Source organism: Sciurus vulgaris, assembly GCF_902686455.1.
Source record: "Sciurus vulgaris genome assembly, chromosome: 2".
NCBI classification, from domain to species: domain Eukaryota; kingdom Metazoa; phylum Chordata; class Mammalia; order Rodentia; family Sciuridae; genus Sciurus; species Sciurus vulgaris.
Window position 1 is genome coordinate 64,965,199 of NC_136462.1, and position 19,388 is coordinate 64,984,586.

Consider the following 19,388-nt stretch of genomic DNA (forward strand, 5'->3'; position numbering starts at 1 on the left):
TAGAGTACCAGGGTTTTGTCTGCAAATTAATGTGTAATAAATGAGACCCAGCCATATATATAAAAAAACAGAAATAAAAGTTTCCTTTAAGCTATATCCTTTTAAAAATGTTCCTGGAAAAGGCCTCTATTCTTTCATTTAAAACAAAACTGGAAATGTGGTAGAAATATTTTTGTAGTAATTTTTTTTTACAAATAAATTTTACTGGCATTCTTTGTTGTCTCTCCCAGTATGAATTAGTTCCTTGCGTGATTTACTTCTGTTTTCAACGAAGAAGGCTGAAACTAATTTAAATTAAAACAGCCTGCTGCTCTATTAGGATGCATGTGGTCCTGTTTCTCACCTCCTATCTTTATTGATGATAATAATTTATTTTTTTCCTCCACCAATATGCTGGCATATTTTAAAGGACATCTCTACATATGTTCATAAATCCATATTTACATATACAAGGGATAGAGCCATATAAAAATTATGAGAGAATAATCCATTATTGCTCCAAATATGAGTTATGCTCAGAGTAACTTTTCTTATGAAATAGTGGGTGCAGATGGGTGCTCTTGGAAACTAGACCCCTAATTATGAAAAAAGATTAGTTAAAATGATTATATAGTAGCATGAATAATAATAAAAGAAGTATCTTAAGTGTTTTTTTTAAGAAAAATTGCTTTACCTAGCTTATAGTATTTGGGGAGTCTCAAGAATTAGAAGAAAATATATGATTGTGTTTACAGATCTTTTTCTGCCATAGTATTTCTTTTTTATTTTTTTATGTCTGTTTTATGGCATGTCCATATCAATTATTAATAAGAAGTCTGTGCCTATACTGTACATTCTTCAGCTGAGCATTGTTTCATAACTAAACAAGCAAGAAAAATACATTGAATTATCAGCATCTGGCAGTATGTTTCCAGAAAAATGACTAAAATAAGTTTAAATCCATTAAGACAATTAATTCACACCTAAGTTTTGATACTAAATGATTTCAATATAGCTATGTGATACACTTTTATAAAATATATTAATAGCAAAGAATACAATGAAATCGAGGTAGTAAGACATACATCTTTAAAATATTTAATAAATATATGCTGTAAGTATATTCATCAGACCTGAAATTGATATAATGCTTTTACAATGTAAAATACATTTTATTATACATTATTTTATCTGAATCACAAGGCACGCTCTATGAATTTTCACTTTCACTTTCATTTTTCTCACAGAGGGAAAACACTTCAATCACTGTCACAAGACAATCTCCTAATTGGTCTCCCTTTCTTCAGGCTTTTGTCCTCTACTCTATTTACCCCTTGGCTACAGGGATGACCTTTCCTCTGCTTAAAATCCTCTGAAAGCCTCCTATTGCCTATGTCCTCATGTCTGTCATGTGGTACCTTATGAGCTCTTTAGTTTTCTGTTACTGTGTTCAAACAGGGGTTGGCAATGTTTTCCTACAGTCGACCAGATAGAAAATATTTTAAACTTCATGGACCATCCGTCTCTGCCACAGCTACATCTCCTTTGTAGCATGAAAGCAGTCATAGTTGGTATATAAACAGATGAACATGACCATGTTTCAGTAAGGCTTTAAGGGCAGGTGGTGGCCTTCATTTGGGCAGCAGGCTATCATTTCCTAATCCCTGGTTTTGTAATACAATCCCTTAGACTATGGGGAGAAAGTATAAAAAGTTCTATTTATATTTTGTTTTTAATATCATTCCTTTGAATTTTTCCATTTGTATATTTTATAAAATATGTAATATATTCATAAATAAGTAAATCTGCAAGTATTTCAAAACACATGCTTAATTTTATTTTATTTTCCAATAGGTTTTATATTTGATCAGGTTGAAAGACTAATTCTCTGCTTCACCAGAACACACCAAGCTACTGGTAATTCTTTGAATACATCAGATTCTTTTTTACCTCCCTGCTTTTCTTCATGTTGTTCCTCTCATTTGTTTAAGGGTCTTTTGCTTGTTATTCTTTCATGCATCTCAGATCTTCCATCTGGGATCACTTTCCTTATGCTTCAAGAATATCCTTTTGAAATTCCTTTAGTCAGGGTCTATTGGTGGCCTGAAAACATCTTTATAACAGGATACTTTTTCTGGGTATAGAATTCTAGGTTGACAGTTATTTTCTCTCAGTCCATTACATATGTAATTCTACTGTCTTTTGACTTTTGTGGGTTTTTGTTTTTGTTTTTGTTAGTTTTGTTTTGTTTTTATTAAAGTCAGCTATCAAACTGATGCTTTTAGGAAATACTCTATCCTTTTTTTCTTCCTACTATCATTTTATCTTTTGGTGTAATGCAGTATTACTATGATATATAAACAGATTCATTATATGTTATTTGCCTATTCAAGATTCATTGTGATTCATGAATTTGTGAGGTGTCTTTCATCAGTTCTAAAAATTTTTAGTCGTTTGTAGTTGTTAGTCATTTCTAATTTTGTCCCTGCTTCTGTCCCATTTTTCTCCTCTTCCTGAACCCTTGTTAAATATGTTAACCCTCGCTGCTTAGCCTGTGTATCCTAAGCTCTCTTTCATATTTCCATTTTTTCCTACTGTATTACACTTTACATAATTTTTTCTGCCTTATTTTCTGGTATATTATCTTTCCTCCCATCTATGTATAGATTGCTTGTGAATCCATCCATTGAGGTTTTTCTTTTAAAGAAACTTTATTTAGAAATAACTTCAAATATTTAAAATTTATAGGTAAGTTAGCAAAATAAAAACAGTACAAAGAACAGTTTGAAAGTTTTATCCAGATGTACCCATTATCAGTACTCAATTTTTTTTATCATTTGCTCTCAATCTCTCTAATTTTATATATAAATATACAGGTATGTTCACATATATGTATATGTTTATACATAAACACTTAAGTTACATACATCACAGCCCTTTATTCTTGAGTTCTCAGTACTTATTTTGAAGAATAAATATGTTTTAAATATCAATACATTTTCCCATGGTAAATTTAAATTTAATATTTTGAAAGTCCCACATCAGGTTGTCTGCAAGCTGCAGACTCTGGGATAGAAGTAGCATGGTTCAGTCCATATCTGAAAACCTCAGAATCAGAAAGCCAATGGTGTAACCCTCCATCTAAGGCAAAAGACAGTAGATCACTGTAGTAGTCCCAGAGTCCAAATACTGGAGAACCTGGAGTTCTGATGTCCAAGGGCAGAAGACGTATGCCCTAACTCCAGGGGAGAGATAGAGAAAGGATTCTCCTTTCTTCTTACCTTTTTGTTCTATACAGGTCCCCAGTCAATTAGATGGTGCCTGCCATTGACTCACACATCAATCTCCTCTAGAAACTCTTTTACAGATGTGCCTAGAAATAATGCTTGACCAGTTCTCTAGTATTCCTTAACCAAGTCACCTAGAATTAACTTTCACAGTGCTACTCAATATCACAAGTGGAAGTTATTTTAGGAAATCTTATTTGGCTGCAATCTTAGGATATGATTGCTATGTGGGGTTATTGCACATTTTGAGCCTAGCAATACATGAGCTGCTCCTTAAGCAAGGCCAACTTTTTTTGGGTTACCTTTGCATTGAAAGCTAAATTCTCTGGAAAGAGATTTTATTGCAACCAGGTCTGCTTTTACTTTGAAATTTGGCTTCTTCTAACCTGATTCACCTGCCTGCTCCTTTCTAGTTAGTGCTGATCAAATCTGTGGTAATTGCTGCTGTTTGCTCTCCTTCCACAATGTGTTCCCCAATTTGTGCCTTAATTGTAATGTTATCTAATTCTAGCATACCTTTCTCTGTATATTCAGGGATCAAGAACCAATTCATCTTCCAACTCTGCTAAGATAACCTGTTACTCCAACCCATCGATCAAACTCCTATAGTTTGTCTGAACTGTCTGCCTTTTACATTTAATGTCATGATTCTTATTCCCTGTTTCCAATAAGTCATTTCCATTGTGAAATCTTGACTGTGGTTTACCTGATTTGGGGCATTTAAAGATTAGAGATGAGTGCCACAGTCAGAATTACAATCTTAGCTTGTTGACTAAAGTTTACAAGTCATTCTTCTCATGACTCTTCTGTGAGAACACAGGCATAACACTATTTACCCTGTAATAGGTAAAGTACCATGGTATAGGTTTCCTTCCCTGACTTCCAGTGCCTATAGAATTTGGTTTAAATCAACACATTGGTGAAAGTTATACCAATTGGATTTGTTTAATCCATATGTAGTTAAAATGAAAGAATCACCAAAACAAAGTATTTTATTACTTCTGTTCTGTTTACAGGTTCTTTTCAGTGTTTTATTTAGACTGTCACAGCTCCTCTGCATACAGCAGAACCTATCAGTGGATTATTGTACATGGGATTTCTACAGAGGGGCATGCTGTTCTGACCATTTTCCCATGGAAAGCTCTGCCAGCCCTTATGGTGTCCTGGTGTTTTAAGTCTACTTTTGGAGGTGGCCTCCCCTTAGGCGGTCATTCTGAAGAGACTTTCAAGAACCTGAAATGTTGCCATTGGAGCGTTTCCCAGAAGGAAATTGAACCACAGTTTTTTGAAGTGCAGGGAACTCTCTACCAGGAGTATGTCATGTGTCTAGACATATTCTGATGTGTTTTTCATTACAATAATGCAATAACATGGGCTGCACCAAATGATAGGGTAAATTCATTAAGATTGTTTTCTTGTCCATTTCTTTTTACTTCACTCAGTGAAAAGGACACTATATAAAGTATGAACTACCTGTGTGTGTGGCATCTACCTTCTTTGTTTCCTTTCCTTACAAATCTATGTGGACTTGATTAATTTTTTTCTCTTTCCCTATCATTTCATTCTTCACATTTTTCTAAATAGAGTATAAAAGTAAGAGTGTATCAATCCTACTGTATTTCTCAACTGATTAGAAAGAGGAAAAGAAATTATCCTGGGTTGACTAATAGAAAACCAGGGAGTTACAAATAAATCAGTAGTTGCATAAGGGAGAGAATGAAATTTAACTAAGGAAATTGGGGCCTCTGCTGCCATGAAGAAAATAAATGAGACAATGTAGGGTCATTATAAGAAGACTGGGTGGTCTACAAGAAAGAGAGCAGATTGTGCAAACTGACATTTGAGGAATCAGCCTGAATGTTGTTGCTTGGGACCAGTTGCTGTTCGTTGGTGTCATAGCAAAATGTGCTTCATTTGTGAAACACTCGAGCCCTGGCAGACAAGGGAGGCTATGAAATATAGGAGGGCTTAACCTCCTACTCTCTGAGGTGTGCTTCCTATTTAGAATGGAAAGTTCAGGGACCTTTATCCTAAGACTCTCCCTGGAATCCCAGCTGTGTGTCCCGCCCCAGCAGGGATCAGAGCACACCTGCAGGAGAGGGCTTTCTCCCCCAACCACCTGCATTCATTTCCTTGTGAGATGGTTCAGGGCTAGCTATCACCCAGCTTCAGTTTCTAGCTCTATTGGGCAAATGAATTTTGTGGATAAGGCTACTCTCTGTTTAGATTCCTGGTACCATTATCGTGACTCATGGAACTTCCTGGTTTCTGGTTTTCTCTTGCTTTTACCACCAGGATCTCTGCTTCTCCCTACCTTGTCTAGCTTCCTAAATCCTACACTCTTTTTATTTCTGACCACAAGTAATCATGTTTGTCCATGTAGTTATTTTCTACTTTCTAAATGTTGGGGAACTTGGAGCCTCTATTCCAAGGTTGCATATGTGGGCCATAGGCCAAATCTGACCTGCAGTCTTGTTTTGTTTGGCATATCTAGGCTTTATTTGCATTGTGGATTTTTAATGGAATTAATTGCTAATATTAAAAATTGGAATATTTTACATTATAATCTAGATTCCTGACTTTCCATGAAAAATTGAAAGATTTGGCAACCAATGCCTAGGCAGATATTTTAGCTTCTACCTTTAGTTCATTGTACTTTTTAGCCTGCCCTACTTCTTCTGTAGTTGCATTATTATAATTATTTTTAAGAGTAGAGCATCCTAGTCAGTTCAAGCTGCTATAACAAAATACCATAGACTAAGAGATTTATAAACAACAGAAAATTATTTTTTACAGTTCTGGAGATTGGAGAACTAGATCAAGTGCCAATGTAGTTGTTCTGTTGAGTGTTCTTTTCCAGAGAGAAGATTAGAGTGCTCTCTGAGGTCTCTTTTATAAACACACTTATTCTAGCCATGAGAACTTTATTCTTATGACCTAAATTAGCTCTCAAAATCCCTACCTTCTAATAACATCCCATTGGGGGTAGGATTTTAAAATATGATGTTGTGATCAGGACACAAACATTTAGGGCATAAGGTAGAGTTAAGAGAGAAATACAGTATTCCTTTTATCCTGGTTTTTATACTTTTTTTTTCCCTAACAAGCTTTAATCTTGTTAACTGATTCTCTGAATATCACTTGACCATTGTATCTGCTGTTTAGACCGTGCTGAAGTGGACCTTGCTAATTGTTGGCTCCAGGTGTAAGTCTTGAAATGTTGATTGATGCTCCTCTAGTTTTGACTGTATTCACTCCTCCATTGCCTTTACCTGGCCATTCCAGTTTAATTAGTGACCATACCTTGAGTAACAGTATTTGAAATGGCATTTCCAATGCCAGATGGTATCCACACAGGATCCTGTTTATGCTTGTCAGGTCTATGAAGACTGTTGCTGTAGAAGATGATGCTTGTACATGTACCTTTGTGGGCACTTTCTCTAGTGGTAAACAACCAAAAATCTGCTCCTCGTTTTTTTGTTTTGTTTTGTTTTGTTTGTTTGTTTTCCATTAATAATTTCTAAGTGGAATTAAAGGTATATGTGAAAAACCCAGTTGTACTTTATACAACTCAATATATCATCTGGGGACCCTGGTGAGAAACAAAATGCTTTGTTTTAGAAAGAGTGGGAGAATAATCTGAGGGATGGCATATCACAGTAACATAAACAAAAGTGGTTATCACTCTGGATTTATATTCTCCAATGTCTAGCTAATCATAACATTGGACAAGTTTCAGAAACTTGTGGCTCAGTTTCCTCATCTGTAAAAAGATGATAATAATAGAATGTATTTCATAGAATTGGTGTGAGGGTTGAAACTTGATATTTATAAAGTGCCTGACACATGTTGAATGCTCTATAAATGTTAGCTATCGCTCTTAAATGTCTCCAAGGTAGTATGCCCTTGTGGTAGACAAAAGGTAAACATGACATGATCCTTACCCTGTAGAAACTTATGATTGACTATATGAAAACATGCTTAAATAATATAGTACAGTATGAGTGTAATCATAGATGCATTCAAGTTAGACTAGCAATCAGGAAGAAAGAGCCCTCATCTAGAGAAGTCACAGAAAACTCCATGGAGATGTTTAATTTTTATTGAGGGAAGAATTTGATGAAGAAGGGCAATGTAACCAATTTAGATACCATTTATGTTCATTTGATCCAAAGCTACCAGGTAAAATTGGCTGTAAGGAACAGGTCAAGTACTAATGCCAGTTTGTATATTCTTCAAAATGGAAAAGACTGGTATCCTAAAACAACTGTCAACTTTGGCAAAACTTGACCACAAATGTCACAGGCTCTTCCAAAGATCTTGCTATGGTCTTCAAACCTAAAGTATTTAAATTCCTTCAGTATATCAGATATTATAACAATGCACATCAGAGCAGCATATTTCTGGTCTGGATAATGTTCCTTCTTACCAGTGATAGAACAGAATACATATACTCTACAATGGAAAGAAGCCTTAGACATTGTCTGTTCTGAATGCTTTATCTTACAGCTAAGAACATTAAAACACATGGAGAAAAAGTAGGCTTTATAATTGATTACCAAATCTGAAAGATCTATACTCAAAAGAAATATTGAAGTTTTATTATTTCATTTTCTTGGAAGTGGTATTAAAACAGAAATAGCCATTTGGGAGACTTGCTCTAAGACAGAGTTGCAAATGAATTGTATCTTCACCCACTTAAAGTCTGCCAAAAGAGTGAGGATCTTGCTAATGGCAGAAGAGATACTATAAGGACTTTGTTAGGCAGTATAGATCATGTTTTCACTAATTTCCTAGAACATAATAAATATTTGCTGAATTGATTTCAATGGATTTTATTGAATTGTATGTATATTTTAGTAAGTATAGAGAATAATTTTCTGATATGCTTCATCCATTTTTCAAGTTATTTAATATAGTTTTGAAAGTTTTAGATGAATGGACTGATATTTATTATGATTTGAGTCTGGGAAAGTTCCAGCTATAGTACCTCATGAACACCTTCCATATTCAAAATTGCATAGGTATGATTATTGCTACATGGGTAGAAAACTGTTCATATGCCAAAAATTCTAGATACTGTAAGTTTTGGGATGATGGATCATATATGTGATCTGTTTGTTATTAGGGTTTTTTAATTTGTTCTAATTAATTATACATGACAGTAGAATGCATTTATGCATTTCGATAAATCATACATAAATGGTGTATAATTTCCCACTTTTCTGATTGTACATATTGTAGGATCACATCGGTCATGCAGTCATATATGTGCATAAGGTAATAATGTCTGTTTCACTCTACTATACTTCCTACCCTCACACCTGTTCCTCTCCTTTCACTCCCCTCTACCTAAAGTAATTCTATTCTTCCCTAGCAGCCCCCCACTTATTGTGAATTAGCTGTTATTAGGGTTTTACATGTTAACTAAGATGTGTTACAGATTTAATATGCATATATTGTTAAAATGGAAATGCACTCAAAATGCCTAAAGGAGACATACACTATAAGACAGAGCTAAATATCCTAGAATAAACTATGTTTCCAAAGGAAAACTTTTATTTGTATGAAAACTGAGAGAATTTCATACAATTTTCAGATTCAGTAACTTTTTGGCTGAGGATATGAAAAGGGAACTAGAAAAATAAAAAGAAATGAAGAAAGTCCTCCCTTTATAATAATTTGTCTTTTTGTAAACTGAGCTTGCCAAAACTTTCCAATTTAAATTTATCATAAAATTGTTTGGCTGTGGGGGAGGACTACTATGAAAATTACAAGAAACTCAGGACCCACCTGGAAAATTGCTTTAGGTTCCAGCTGTCTTTTTATCACATATGAAAGCAAAATAAAACATTTTTTAAAATTATGGGCTGAGGTGAGAAATGTCCAACCTAGATGCCCATTTATAGATGAATGGATAAAGAAAATGTGGTTTATATACATAATAGAATATTATTTATCCATAAAGAAGAATGACTTTATGATATTTGTGGGTAAATGGATGGATCTGGAGACTATCATGCTAAGTGAAATAAGCCAATCCCAAAAAACAAAAGTTTGAATGTTCTCTCTGATATGTGAATGTTAATCACAATAAGTGGTGGTCCATGGGAGGTAAGAATAGAAGTTCAGTGGATTAGACAAAGGGATCGGAAGGGAAGGGAGAGGGGATAAGAATAGGAAACAGAGTGGAATGAATCAGACATAACTTTCCTATGTACTATATGAATACACCACAGTGAATCTCAACATCATATATATCCACAAGACTGAGAATCTAATTAGAATAAGATATATTCCATGTTTGTATAAATAAATCAAAATAGGTTCTACTGTCATATATAACTAAAAAGAACAAATAAAAATTAAAAAGATTGCAAAAACAAAATAGTTAGGGACACCATGACTACAGAGAGGTTACTGCAGCCTTGTACACATATTTGAAAGTTCTAAATCCAAAGGGAAGAAAATGGTACTGCATTCCTTTAGATAAAATGGTAAAAATTTGAGGAGAGGATCTACATTAAATCTCAAATTTAAAAAAATTGTGAAATTATATCTGAAATGGCCTTTGATTTTCTCTTGAGATGTTTAAAAAAATAAAAATCTCCTTCTTCAATTCTCTTTGTTAATTTATTTAATGCTTTTAAGGAGGGGCATGAGAGTATTTTGAAGTGTTTCACTAATCTTTATAGATCCAGGGTGAAAATCAATATGATGTTCAGATACAGATTTTTTGAAGCTTGCGTGAGAGAAAAAAGCATGATAGCTTGGAAAGGTGTGTTGAATTTGGATGAAAGCTTGCCTGCCCTTCTTATGTGAAAATAAATTATCTTTCACTGTTGACTTGGCTACAGACTCCAAGACTATGTGTAGTTGGAGTTTAGTGCACAGCCAGGGAGGCTAGAATGCAGTGTGGTAGGATCACCATGTGTGTACCTGGTAGAAAAGCATGTGAGTCATTTCATAGATCTGGAGAATATGTAAATTATGGAGATGTGTGTACCATTTGGGGAGGTTATCAGGGATTGAACTTGGGCACTAGACCACTAAACCACATCCAGAGCCCTATTTTATGTTTTATTTAGCTACAGGGTCATGAGTTCCTTAGTGCCTTGCTTTTGCTGAGGTTGGCTTTGAATTCACAATCCTCCTGTCTCAACATTCCAAGTCTTTTGGATGACAAGCATAAGCCACCATCCCTGGCATATTTGTGTCATTTTGGGGATTATAGAGATTGGGCACATTATTTTGTGAAATTGACAATATGTTTGGTATATCGTAGTGTCTTCACTGGGCTATTACCTAAACTTTTAAAGAACAGAGTGAGATAGGAAACTTTTTTTTTTTTTTTTTTTCATTTGAAATTCTGGTTGATCACTCACATTTCTGGCATCTTCCTGGGGTGGTTGAATGAAAAGAGCAGGCTCTAGAACTGTCACTTAAGAGCCTGCATCTTCCTTCTTCAGCAAAAAGGTCTTAGGGTAGTTGGATTTTCATGTATGGCAGCTCAGGCCTACCAGGAAGAATTTTAAGAGGTATGGGTTGTTGCTGTAAGACTTCTAAGTCATAACTTCTAAGATATCATTTTTATGTTCTTCAGCCAATCAAGCCACTAAATGTAGCCCACATTCAAGGGAAAGGAAATGAGATTCCACATTTTTATGGGAGAAGCAGTGTAGATTTGTGGCCACAAATAGTCTGCTTCAGGATGCCCTATTCTTACAAACTATTTACATTCCCTACCAAGTGCAAAATACACTTATCTTCTTCCCAGTCCACACCCCCATCTTACCTCATTATGGCATCTGTTTGAAGTGTAATACTTATTATTTGAATCAGTTCCAGATGTGAATGAAATTGTTTGGGTGTAATTTCTCAGGTGTAGCATTTCCCTACTGTAGTTTTTTCCAATTTGAAGGCTTGTGAATTAGAGACAAGTTTATCTAGTCTTTCTTCCCACCCACCTGCTAAACACTTAACATATAGTGGTGACAAAAGTTTAAGATTTCCATAATAGACATTCCCAGTCACAAAGGGGTAAACAGGAGGCACATAGCTATGAACATCTATAGCAATTCTGAATTCTAGCTGGCAAAATGTCATCAATTATTTGATTAGGGCTCACTTCCATTCCCTGGAAATGTTTCCTTTTACTTTCTGGTTTTACAATGGAATGTTCTTCCCAGTCAATTTTCCTTCAGAAGTTTAGGAACCCAAAATTCCCCTTTTCCTATGGGGTTATCATTTTGACTTTTGTTACAAGTTGATGTCATTTTCTTTAACCATTTTGTGGGTTTCCTGTGTATCAAATTATAAATCTAACTCATTAGACAAAAGCCATATACACATTTCATTCCTAAAATATGTATTCTCAACTTTGAGTTGAATGTCTGGGTGCTGTGGCAATGACTTTAAGAATTTTATAAGCCTATTATCTACTTGAAAGGGCACACCTTTAAGTTTCTTGGAGGCCTGCTTGTCTAGCAGAGAGGTCTAGAAATTGTAATCCGTGTGATTCTGAGAAACTCTATTGAAAACACATACTTATTTTGTTTTAAAGTTCTCATCAAAGGGTTTTGGAGCCACACTTGAAATCTTTTCTCTGAAGCCATGCTTTGCTTGTCGGACTGTGGATTGATCTTATTCCCACAGCCATTTATTACTGCAAATATTTTTCTAGAGGAGATTGGAGATGAGAAATAGCTTTATTTAAACCCAGAAAGTCCTACATGTTATTATTCACTATAAATTCTGTGGGAAAAAAAGAACAGTTCTATTTTTAAGTTAATTTCTATTTTCCAAAATACTGAAGGCCACAGCCTTCTTAAATTTGCCACTACCACATAAGGGTTTCTTTCTTTTTCCAACCTCCATTAGCATTTTCTTCACTATTCCTCAAGTCCTCACCAGCAGCCTCCATGGAGGGAAGTCACTATCAGCTGTCACTACCAGCCTGCTTAAGGCTCTTTCGACTTTTGCCCACCACCTAGTCCCAAAGCCAATGCCCATATTTCAGGTTATTATTACTGTAGAACTCTATTTTCAGGTACAAAATTTCATTCCAGTTTTCTATTTGTATTTAACAATTCACTCTAAAACATAATGACTTATGATAAAGCATTTTATTATATCACATGATTCACATGATTTTGTGGATCATAAATTTAGGCAGAACTCAGGCGGGTGATTCTGTTGTTCCATGTGGCATCAACTGTGGTCAGTTTCTGGTAGTCAGTTATATATGAGCTGGTTTGAAAGATCCAAGATGGATTTACTGGCATGTACAATCAATTGGTGAGTATGATTGAAAGACTAGGCTTAGCTGGAATTGTCAGCTAGTTTTTTATTTTAAACAATGGAATTCTAACAAGCACTTTAATAAGGCATAATATAAATTATTTAAAAATACTTCTAGAGAATATCATGCTAAGTGAAATAAGCCAATCCCACAAAACCAAAGGCCCAAAGGCCAAATATTTTCTCTGATAAGTGTATGCTGATGATAATGTGGTTGTGGGGAGGGGATAAGGGAAGAATGGAGGAACTTTGGATTGTGTAAAGGGAAATGAGGGAAGAGGAGGAGGCAGGGGGAAGGAAAGATGGTGAAACGAGACAAACATAATTATCCTACGTATGATTACACAAATGATGTGACTCTACATCCTGTACAACCAGAGAAATGAAAAGTTGTACTCCATTTGTGTATAATGAATCTGCTGTCACATATAACTAAATAGAACAAACAATAAAAATATACTCTTCCAGAATAAAAAAGCAAAAGTGGCATTCCCTAATATACTCTATGCATTCAGTATTCTGTGAATACCAAAATCACATGAAGTTTGCATTATGAAACGTTAAGAGCAATATCTCTTATGCATATAGGTACAAACTCTTCAACAAAATATTACCAGATTAAATCTACTACTATATAAGAACAATAATATTATGTGCACCAAGGTGATTCGATTGAGATTTTCAAGGTTGGTTTAACATTCTAAAACCAATCAATGTAATCTACCACATAAACTGATTATAGAGAAAAATCATATGTTCTTATAAATTGATTCAGAAAAAAACATTAAAGGAAATCTAACACACACTTATGATAATAACTCTCAGCAAATTAGGAATAGACAGGCATTTCTACAACTTTCTAAGTGACTTCTTGAAAAAAAAAAAAAAAATCTTACAATTGACCTCACATGTAATGTTGAGAAACTGGATATTTTCTTGAACAATCAACAATAAGGCATGGATATTACCTCAGATCACATGTATTAAAAATCATCTTGGAAAACCTGACTAGTGCAATAACAGAAGGAAAAAAAGAGATCAGTTTGCAAGGAGAAATATGATTTTTATAAAAAGATTTTCTATATCAAAAATTCCAAAGATTTTTAAAATTTGTTATTTTTAGATATACATGTTGGTAGGGGTATATTTTGACATATTATGCATACATGAAGTGCAACCCATTCCAATTTTGATCCCATTCTGTGGTTGTACATGATGTGGAGTTACACTGGTTGCGTACTGATATATGAGCATAGGAAAGTTATGTCTGATTCATTCTACCATCTTTCCTATTCCATCTCTCCTCCCTTCCCTTTATCTAATTCAATGAACTTCTATAATTCCCCTCTACCCTCCCTTGTTGTGGGTTAGCGTCCATATATGAGAGAGAACATTTTGCCTTTGGTTTTTTGAGACTGGTTTATTTCACTTAGCATGACATTCTCCAGTTCCATCCATTTACTGGCAAATGCAATAATTTCATTCTTCTTTATGACTATTCCATTGGGTATATGTAGCACTTCATAGAAGAAGAAATACAAATGGTCAACAAATATGTGAAAAAAATGTTTAACATCTCTAGCAATTAGAGAAATGCAAATTAAAACTACATTGAGATTTCATCTTACTCCAGTCAGAATGGAAATTATCAAGAATAAAAGTAACAATAAATGTTGGTGAGGCTGTGGGAAAAAAGTTCACTCATACATTGCTGGTGGGAAGAAGTATGGAGATTCCTTAGAAAACTTGGCTTATACCCAAAGAACTTAAAATCAGCATACTTCAGTGACTCAGCCACATCAAGGTTTATAGCTGCTCAATTCATAGTAGCCAATCTATGGAGCCAAACTCAGTGCCCTTCAACAGATGAATGGATAAAGAAAATATGGTATATATACACAATGGAATATTACTCAGCTAGATGGTTGATAAGGGCATCTCAGATCTCCAGAGAGAACATTCAGAGGGGACCAGATGGACATTTTAAGGGTCATTATGACTTAGGCTTTGAAGTTATTTTAAGAATATTCCTTCCACTACTTTCTACTGCTCAAGCAATATAAAACTAGCCCATATCAATGAAAATAGATTTCACCTCTCAGTGGGAGACGTGGAAAAGGAATTTGTGGCAATCTTCAAACTATTACACTTAGCATTCTAAGATGACTTTTTAAAAAAGTATTGTTAATTCATGGACTTAAGTATATGAAGTACTTCAGTCTATTATAGCTGTTATTTTTTATGAATGCTCAAATTATCTTTGACTAATGTGAACCTCTTCAGTTGACTTATGAATCCTTTGATATGACCCTGAGCATTTGATAGCTTTCTTGTTTTTTGGCATGAAAAAATATTTCAGACTTTGTTTTGCACATTTTCCCCTAAATGTAGAGTCAGCCATTTATACAATAATCCTTGTATCTTATAGTGGGAAATGGTATCTAAGTCCACAAATTGAATGCTTCCATAAAATGATAATGAAATGTTGATAATATTTTTATATAAAGATACAGTTGTACTGTATGTACTCTGTCAGAGCATATCCCCACTACATACCATTTGCCTTTCCCTCTTAACTTTCCCTTTTAACCCTTATTTGGTCTTAATTCTAAAAACAACTGTATTTAATGTTTATCACAAATCGATATTCCTCTAGTCATTTTGGCTGCATGAAATTTGGAAATAGATTCCTATGGAAGAGCTCATGGAAATAATAGTTACTGAATTCTTACATGTCCATAACAGCATGTTGGTGGCTTTCATATTAGAGTCAGTTAGAATTTATACAAAACCCTTGGGTTGTATTTCATTTCCTTGAGCATCTTAAATATGTGACTTCAGTTTCATAGGACATAAAGCATTGCCATTGAAAAGCTAATAGCAATTCAATTTTATTTCCATTATGTCATTCACATTTTTGCCTGGATACTCAAAGGATTTTTTTTTTTTTTCAAAATAAAATAAACACATATATTGACATTCAGCTTATTCTATGTAATTATGCCTTAGTAAAGCTGTTAAAAAAGATATTAAAGTCTGCTTGGATTATATAAAAGACAAATAATCTCAAAAATTATGCTCACATTAAGAATTCTTTTATTAAATGTATATGTTTATTAATGGTTCTATAAATTTGAGTAACAAATTGTGTCAGACTAATACTTAATTAAAACAGCAGAACCAAATAGGCAAAAAGAAAAACTCATTTAAAAGAACCAAGATATTTAATTTTTTTTTTTTTTTGCGGGGGGTGGTGCCGTGATTGAACCCAGGCAGGGCCTTGTGCATAAGAAATTCAATTTGAAAGGTAAACTTAAAAACAAACATAAATTTCAAAATCCGTGCTTCATAAATTCCAGTGCCCCTCCCCTGAAAAGTCAGAGCCAATGAAGTAGAGTTGACTGGATCCAGTAACTTATATTTTTAAATGTTCTTCAGGTGATTTTGATGCAGAATCAGACTGGGAACCACTGGTCTGAAGTTCATACTATTTTTTTTTTAATGTTCTATAACTCTATTTCTGTATAAATTTAATATACTTTTAAAAAACTTGGATTCCTGGATCACATTTGTTTAATTTGTCATTTAAATGCTTTAGTAGGACTGTATTTTAATGCTGTAAATTAAACTTTTATCAAAGGAAATTTATTAAGTACATAACTTGTCTTCTGAATGTTGTGGGAACAATTCATTTTAATGCAGATAATGGTTTTACCCTTAGATTCAAACATGAAGTGGTAAAATACAAACCTTCATTCATGCAGCATTTCCCAGGCTGTGCTGGGAACCTTCAGATTAACTCTCCACTTCTCCCCAGCCTGCTTTCTACCTTGGTGGGCTGGCCTCTGTACTGCTCAGCAGGCTCCCTTACCCTCTGTCTTGCAGTTGAATTCACCTAGTTGGAGGCCCTGGTGGGAGATCAAGCTGAGGGAAGGAGAATGAGGTCAGAGTACTTATGTACTGTCTGTCTCCCTACCTGTTCTGACTGTACCACATATGGTCATAGCCCAGGAGTTCAGTCTAAATAATTAACCTATTCTTAAAGGAAAACCTTTTATAAATGTTGGGCTATTTCTGATATTATCTAATAACTGGGAAATGGGTTATTTTCTCTCCTCCACTGAAGAAACTGCATTTGTCAGTTGTAGTTCCTTTGTAGTTCCCTGAACCAGTTGTGCTATTTCAGCCCCCTGTATCATCACATACAGTATTCCTTCTTCTGCATCTCCCTCAAGAAGTCTTGGACAGTAGATACTGTGAGATTAAGGATCCTGGAGTATTTCTTCAGGTGTTTATTTCATTTTATTTTATTGTTATTTTTATTGTTTGTTCTATGTAGTTATGCATGACAGTAGAATGCATTTTGATTCATTGTACACAAACAGAGTACAACTTCTCATTTCTCTGGTTGAACATGATGTAGAGTTACACCATTCATGTAATCATACATGTACATAGGGTAATTATGTTTGTCTCATTCCACCGTCTTTCCTTCCCCCTCCCTCCCTCTCCTCCCCTCATTTCCCTTTACACAATCCAAAGTTCCTCCATTCTTCACTTTACCTGTCAGTCCCCCTCCCCCATTATGTATCACTATCCACTTATCAGAGAAAACATTTGACCTTTGGTTTTTTTGGGATTGGCTTATCTCACTTAGCATGATATTTTCCAATTCCATCCATTTACCTGCAAATGCCATTATTGTATTCTTCTTTATGACTGAGAAATATTCCATTATGCATATATACCACAGTTTCTTTATCCATTCATCTATTGAAGGGCATCTAGGTTGGTTCCACAATCTAACTATTGTGAATTGAACTGCTATAAACATTAGTGTGGCTGAGTCACTATAGTATGCTGATTTTAAGTCCTTAGGGTATAGGCCAAGGAGTGGGATAGCTGGGTCAAATGGTGGTTCTATTCCAAGTTTTCTAAGGAATCTTCATACTGCTCTCCAGAGTGATTGCACCAATTTTCAGTCCCATCAGCAATGTATGAGTGAACTTTTTCCCCACATCCTCACCAACATTTATTGTTACTTATATTCTTGATAAATTATGGAGATTAGTGCTTTATTTGAAGTGTGTGTGGTAAAGATTTTCTCCCAGTCATAGACTCTTTCTTCACATTATTGATTGTTTCATTTGCTGAGAAGAAGCTTTTTAGTTTGAATTCGTCTCATTTCTTGATTCTTGTTTTTATTTTTCGTGCTTTGGGAGTCTTGTTAAGGAAGACTGCTCCTAAGCCGACATAATGAAGATTTGCGCCTACTTTTTCTTCTATTTGGTGCAGGGTCTCTGTTCTAATTCCTAGGTCCTTGATCCATTTTGAGTTGAGTTCTGGGCAGGTTGAGAGTTAGGGGTTCAATTTCATTTCATTGCATATGGATTTTCAGTTTTCCCAGCACTATTTGTTGAAGAGGCTATCTTTTCTCCATTGTATATTTTTGGCACCTTTTAGTCTAGTATGAGATACCTGTTTTTATGTGGGTTGTCTCTGTGTCTTCTGTTCTGTTCCATTGGTCTATCTGCCTATTTTGGTGCCAATACCATGACATTTTGTTACTGTTGCTCTGTGGTATAGTTTAAGGTCTGGTATGTGATATCTCTTACTTCACTCTTCCTGCTAAGAATTGCTTTGGCTATTCTGGGTTTCTTATTTTTCCAAATGAATTTCATGATGGCTTTCTCTATCACATCATCTATATTTTCATATCATTGGAATTTAATTTGGGATTGCATTGAATCTGCACAATGCTTTTGGTAGTATGGCTATTTTGACAATATTAATTCTGTCTATCCAAGAACATGGGAGATCTTTCCATCTTCTAAGGTTTTCTTTAATTTCTTTCTTCAGTGTACTATAGTTTTCATTATAGAGTTCTTTCACCTCTTTTGTTAGATTGATTCCCAGCTATTTTATTTTATTTTTTTGAGACAATTGTGAATGGGATAGTTTTCCTAATTTCTCTTTCAGAGAATTCATCACTTATGAATAGAAATGCATTAGATTTGAGTGTTGATTTTATATCCTGCTACTTTGCTGAATTCATTTATTCTAGAATCTTTCTGGTGGAATTTTCAGGATTCTGTAAATATAGAATCATGTTGTTGGCAAATAGTGATATTTGAGTTCTTCTTTTACTATTTGTATTCCTTTAATTTCTTTGGTTTGTCTAATTGCTCTGGCTAGCGTTTCAAGGACAATGTTGAATAGAAGTAGTGAAAGAGGGCATCCCTGTCTTGTTCCAGTTTTTAGAGGGAATGCTTTCAGCTTTTTCCATTTAGAATGATGTTGGCCTTGGGCTTAGCCTAGATAACCTTTACAATGTTGAAGTATATTCCTACTATCCCTATTTTTTCTATTGTTTTGAGCATAAAGGAGTGCTGTATTTTATCAAATGCTTTTTCTGCATCTATTAAAATGATCATATGATTCTTAGCTTTAAGTCTATTGATGTGATGAATTATATTTATTGATTTCAAGATGTTGAACCAACCTTGCATTCCTGGGATGAATCCCACTTGATCATGGTGCACTATCTTTTAAATATGTTTTTGTATGTGATTTGCCAGAATTTTGTTAAGAATTTTTGCCTCTATGTTCATCAGGGATATTGGTCTGAAGTTTTCTTTCCTTGATGTGTCTTTATCTGGTTTTGGTATCAGGGTGATACTACCTTCATAGAATGAGTTTGAAAAGGTTCCCTCCTTTTCTATTTCATGGAATACTTTGAAGAGTATTGGTATTAGTTCTTTGAAGTTTTTGTAGAATTTGGCTGAGAATCCATCTTGTCCTGGGCTTTTCTTGGTTGGTAAG

The 19,388-nt window shown here is 34.6% G+C and overlaps 1 protein-coding gene across 7 annotated transcripts in view; it reads left to right on the forward strand.

Moving 5' to 3' along the window:
* Nucleotides 1-19,388, forward strand: part of SLC25A21 (solute carrier family 25 member 21) — a 481,388-nt gene that overhangs the window by 75,829 nt on the left and 386,171 nt on the right. For 5 of the 7 annotated variants that reach the window (XM_079120315.1, XM_079120312.1, XM_079120314.1 and 2 more), the window contains one exon: nucleotides 1,834-1,896. The exons of 1 other annotated variant lie outside the window; for it this stretch is intronic. In XM_079120315.1, coding sequence (XP_078976441.1) covers nucleotides 1,834-1,896 — 63 coding nt within the window. Of the gene's footprint in view, nucleotides 1-1,831; nucleotides 1,897-19,388 lie in introns of all 7 variants that reach the window. One more of the 7 variants, XM_079120316.1, reaches the window with a different exon arrangement.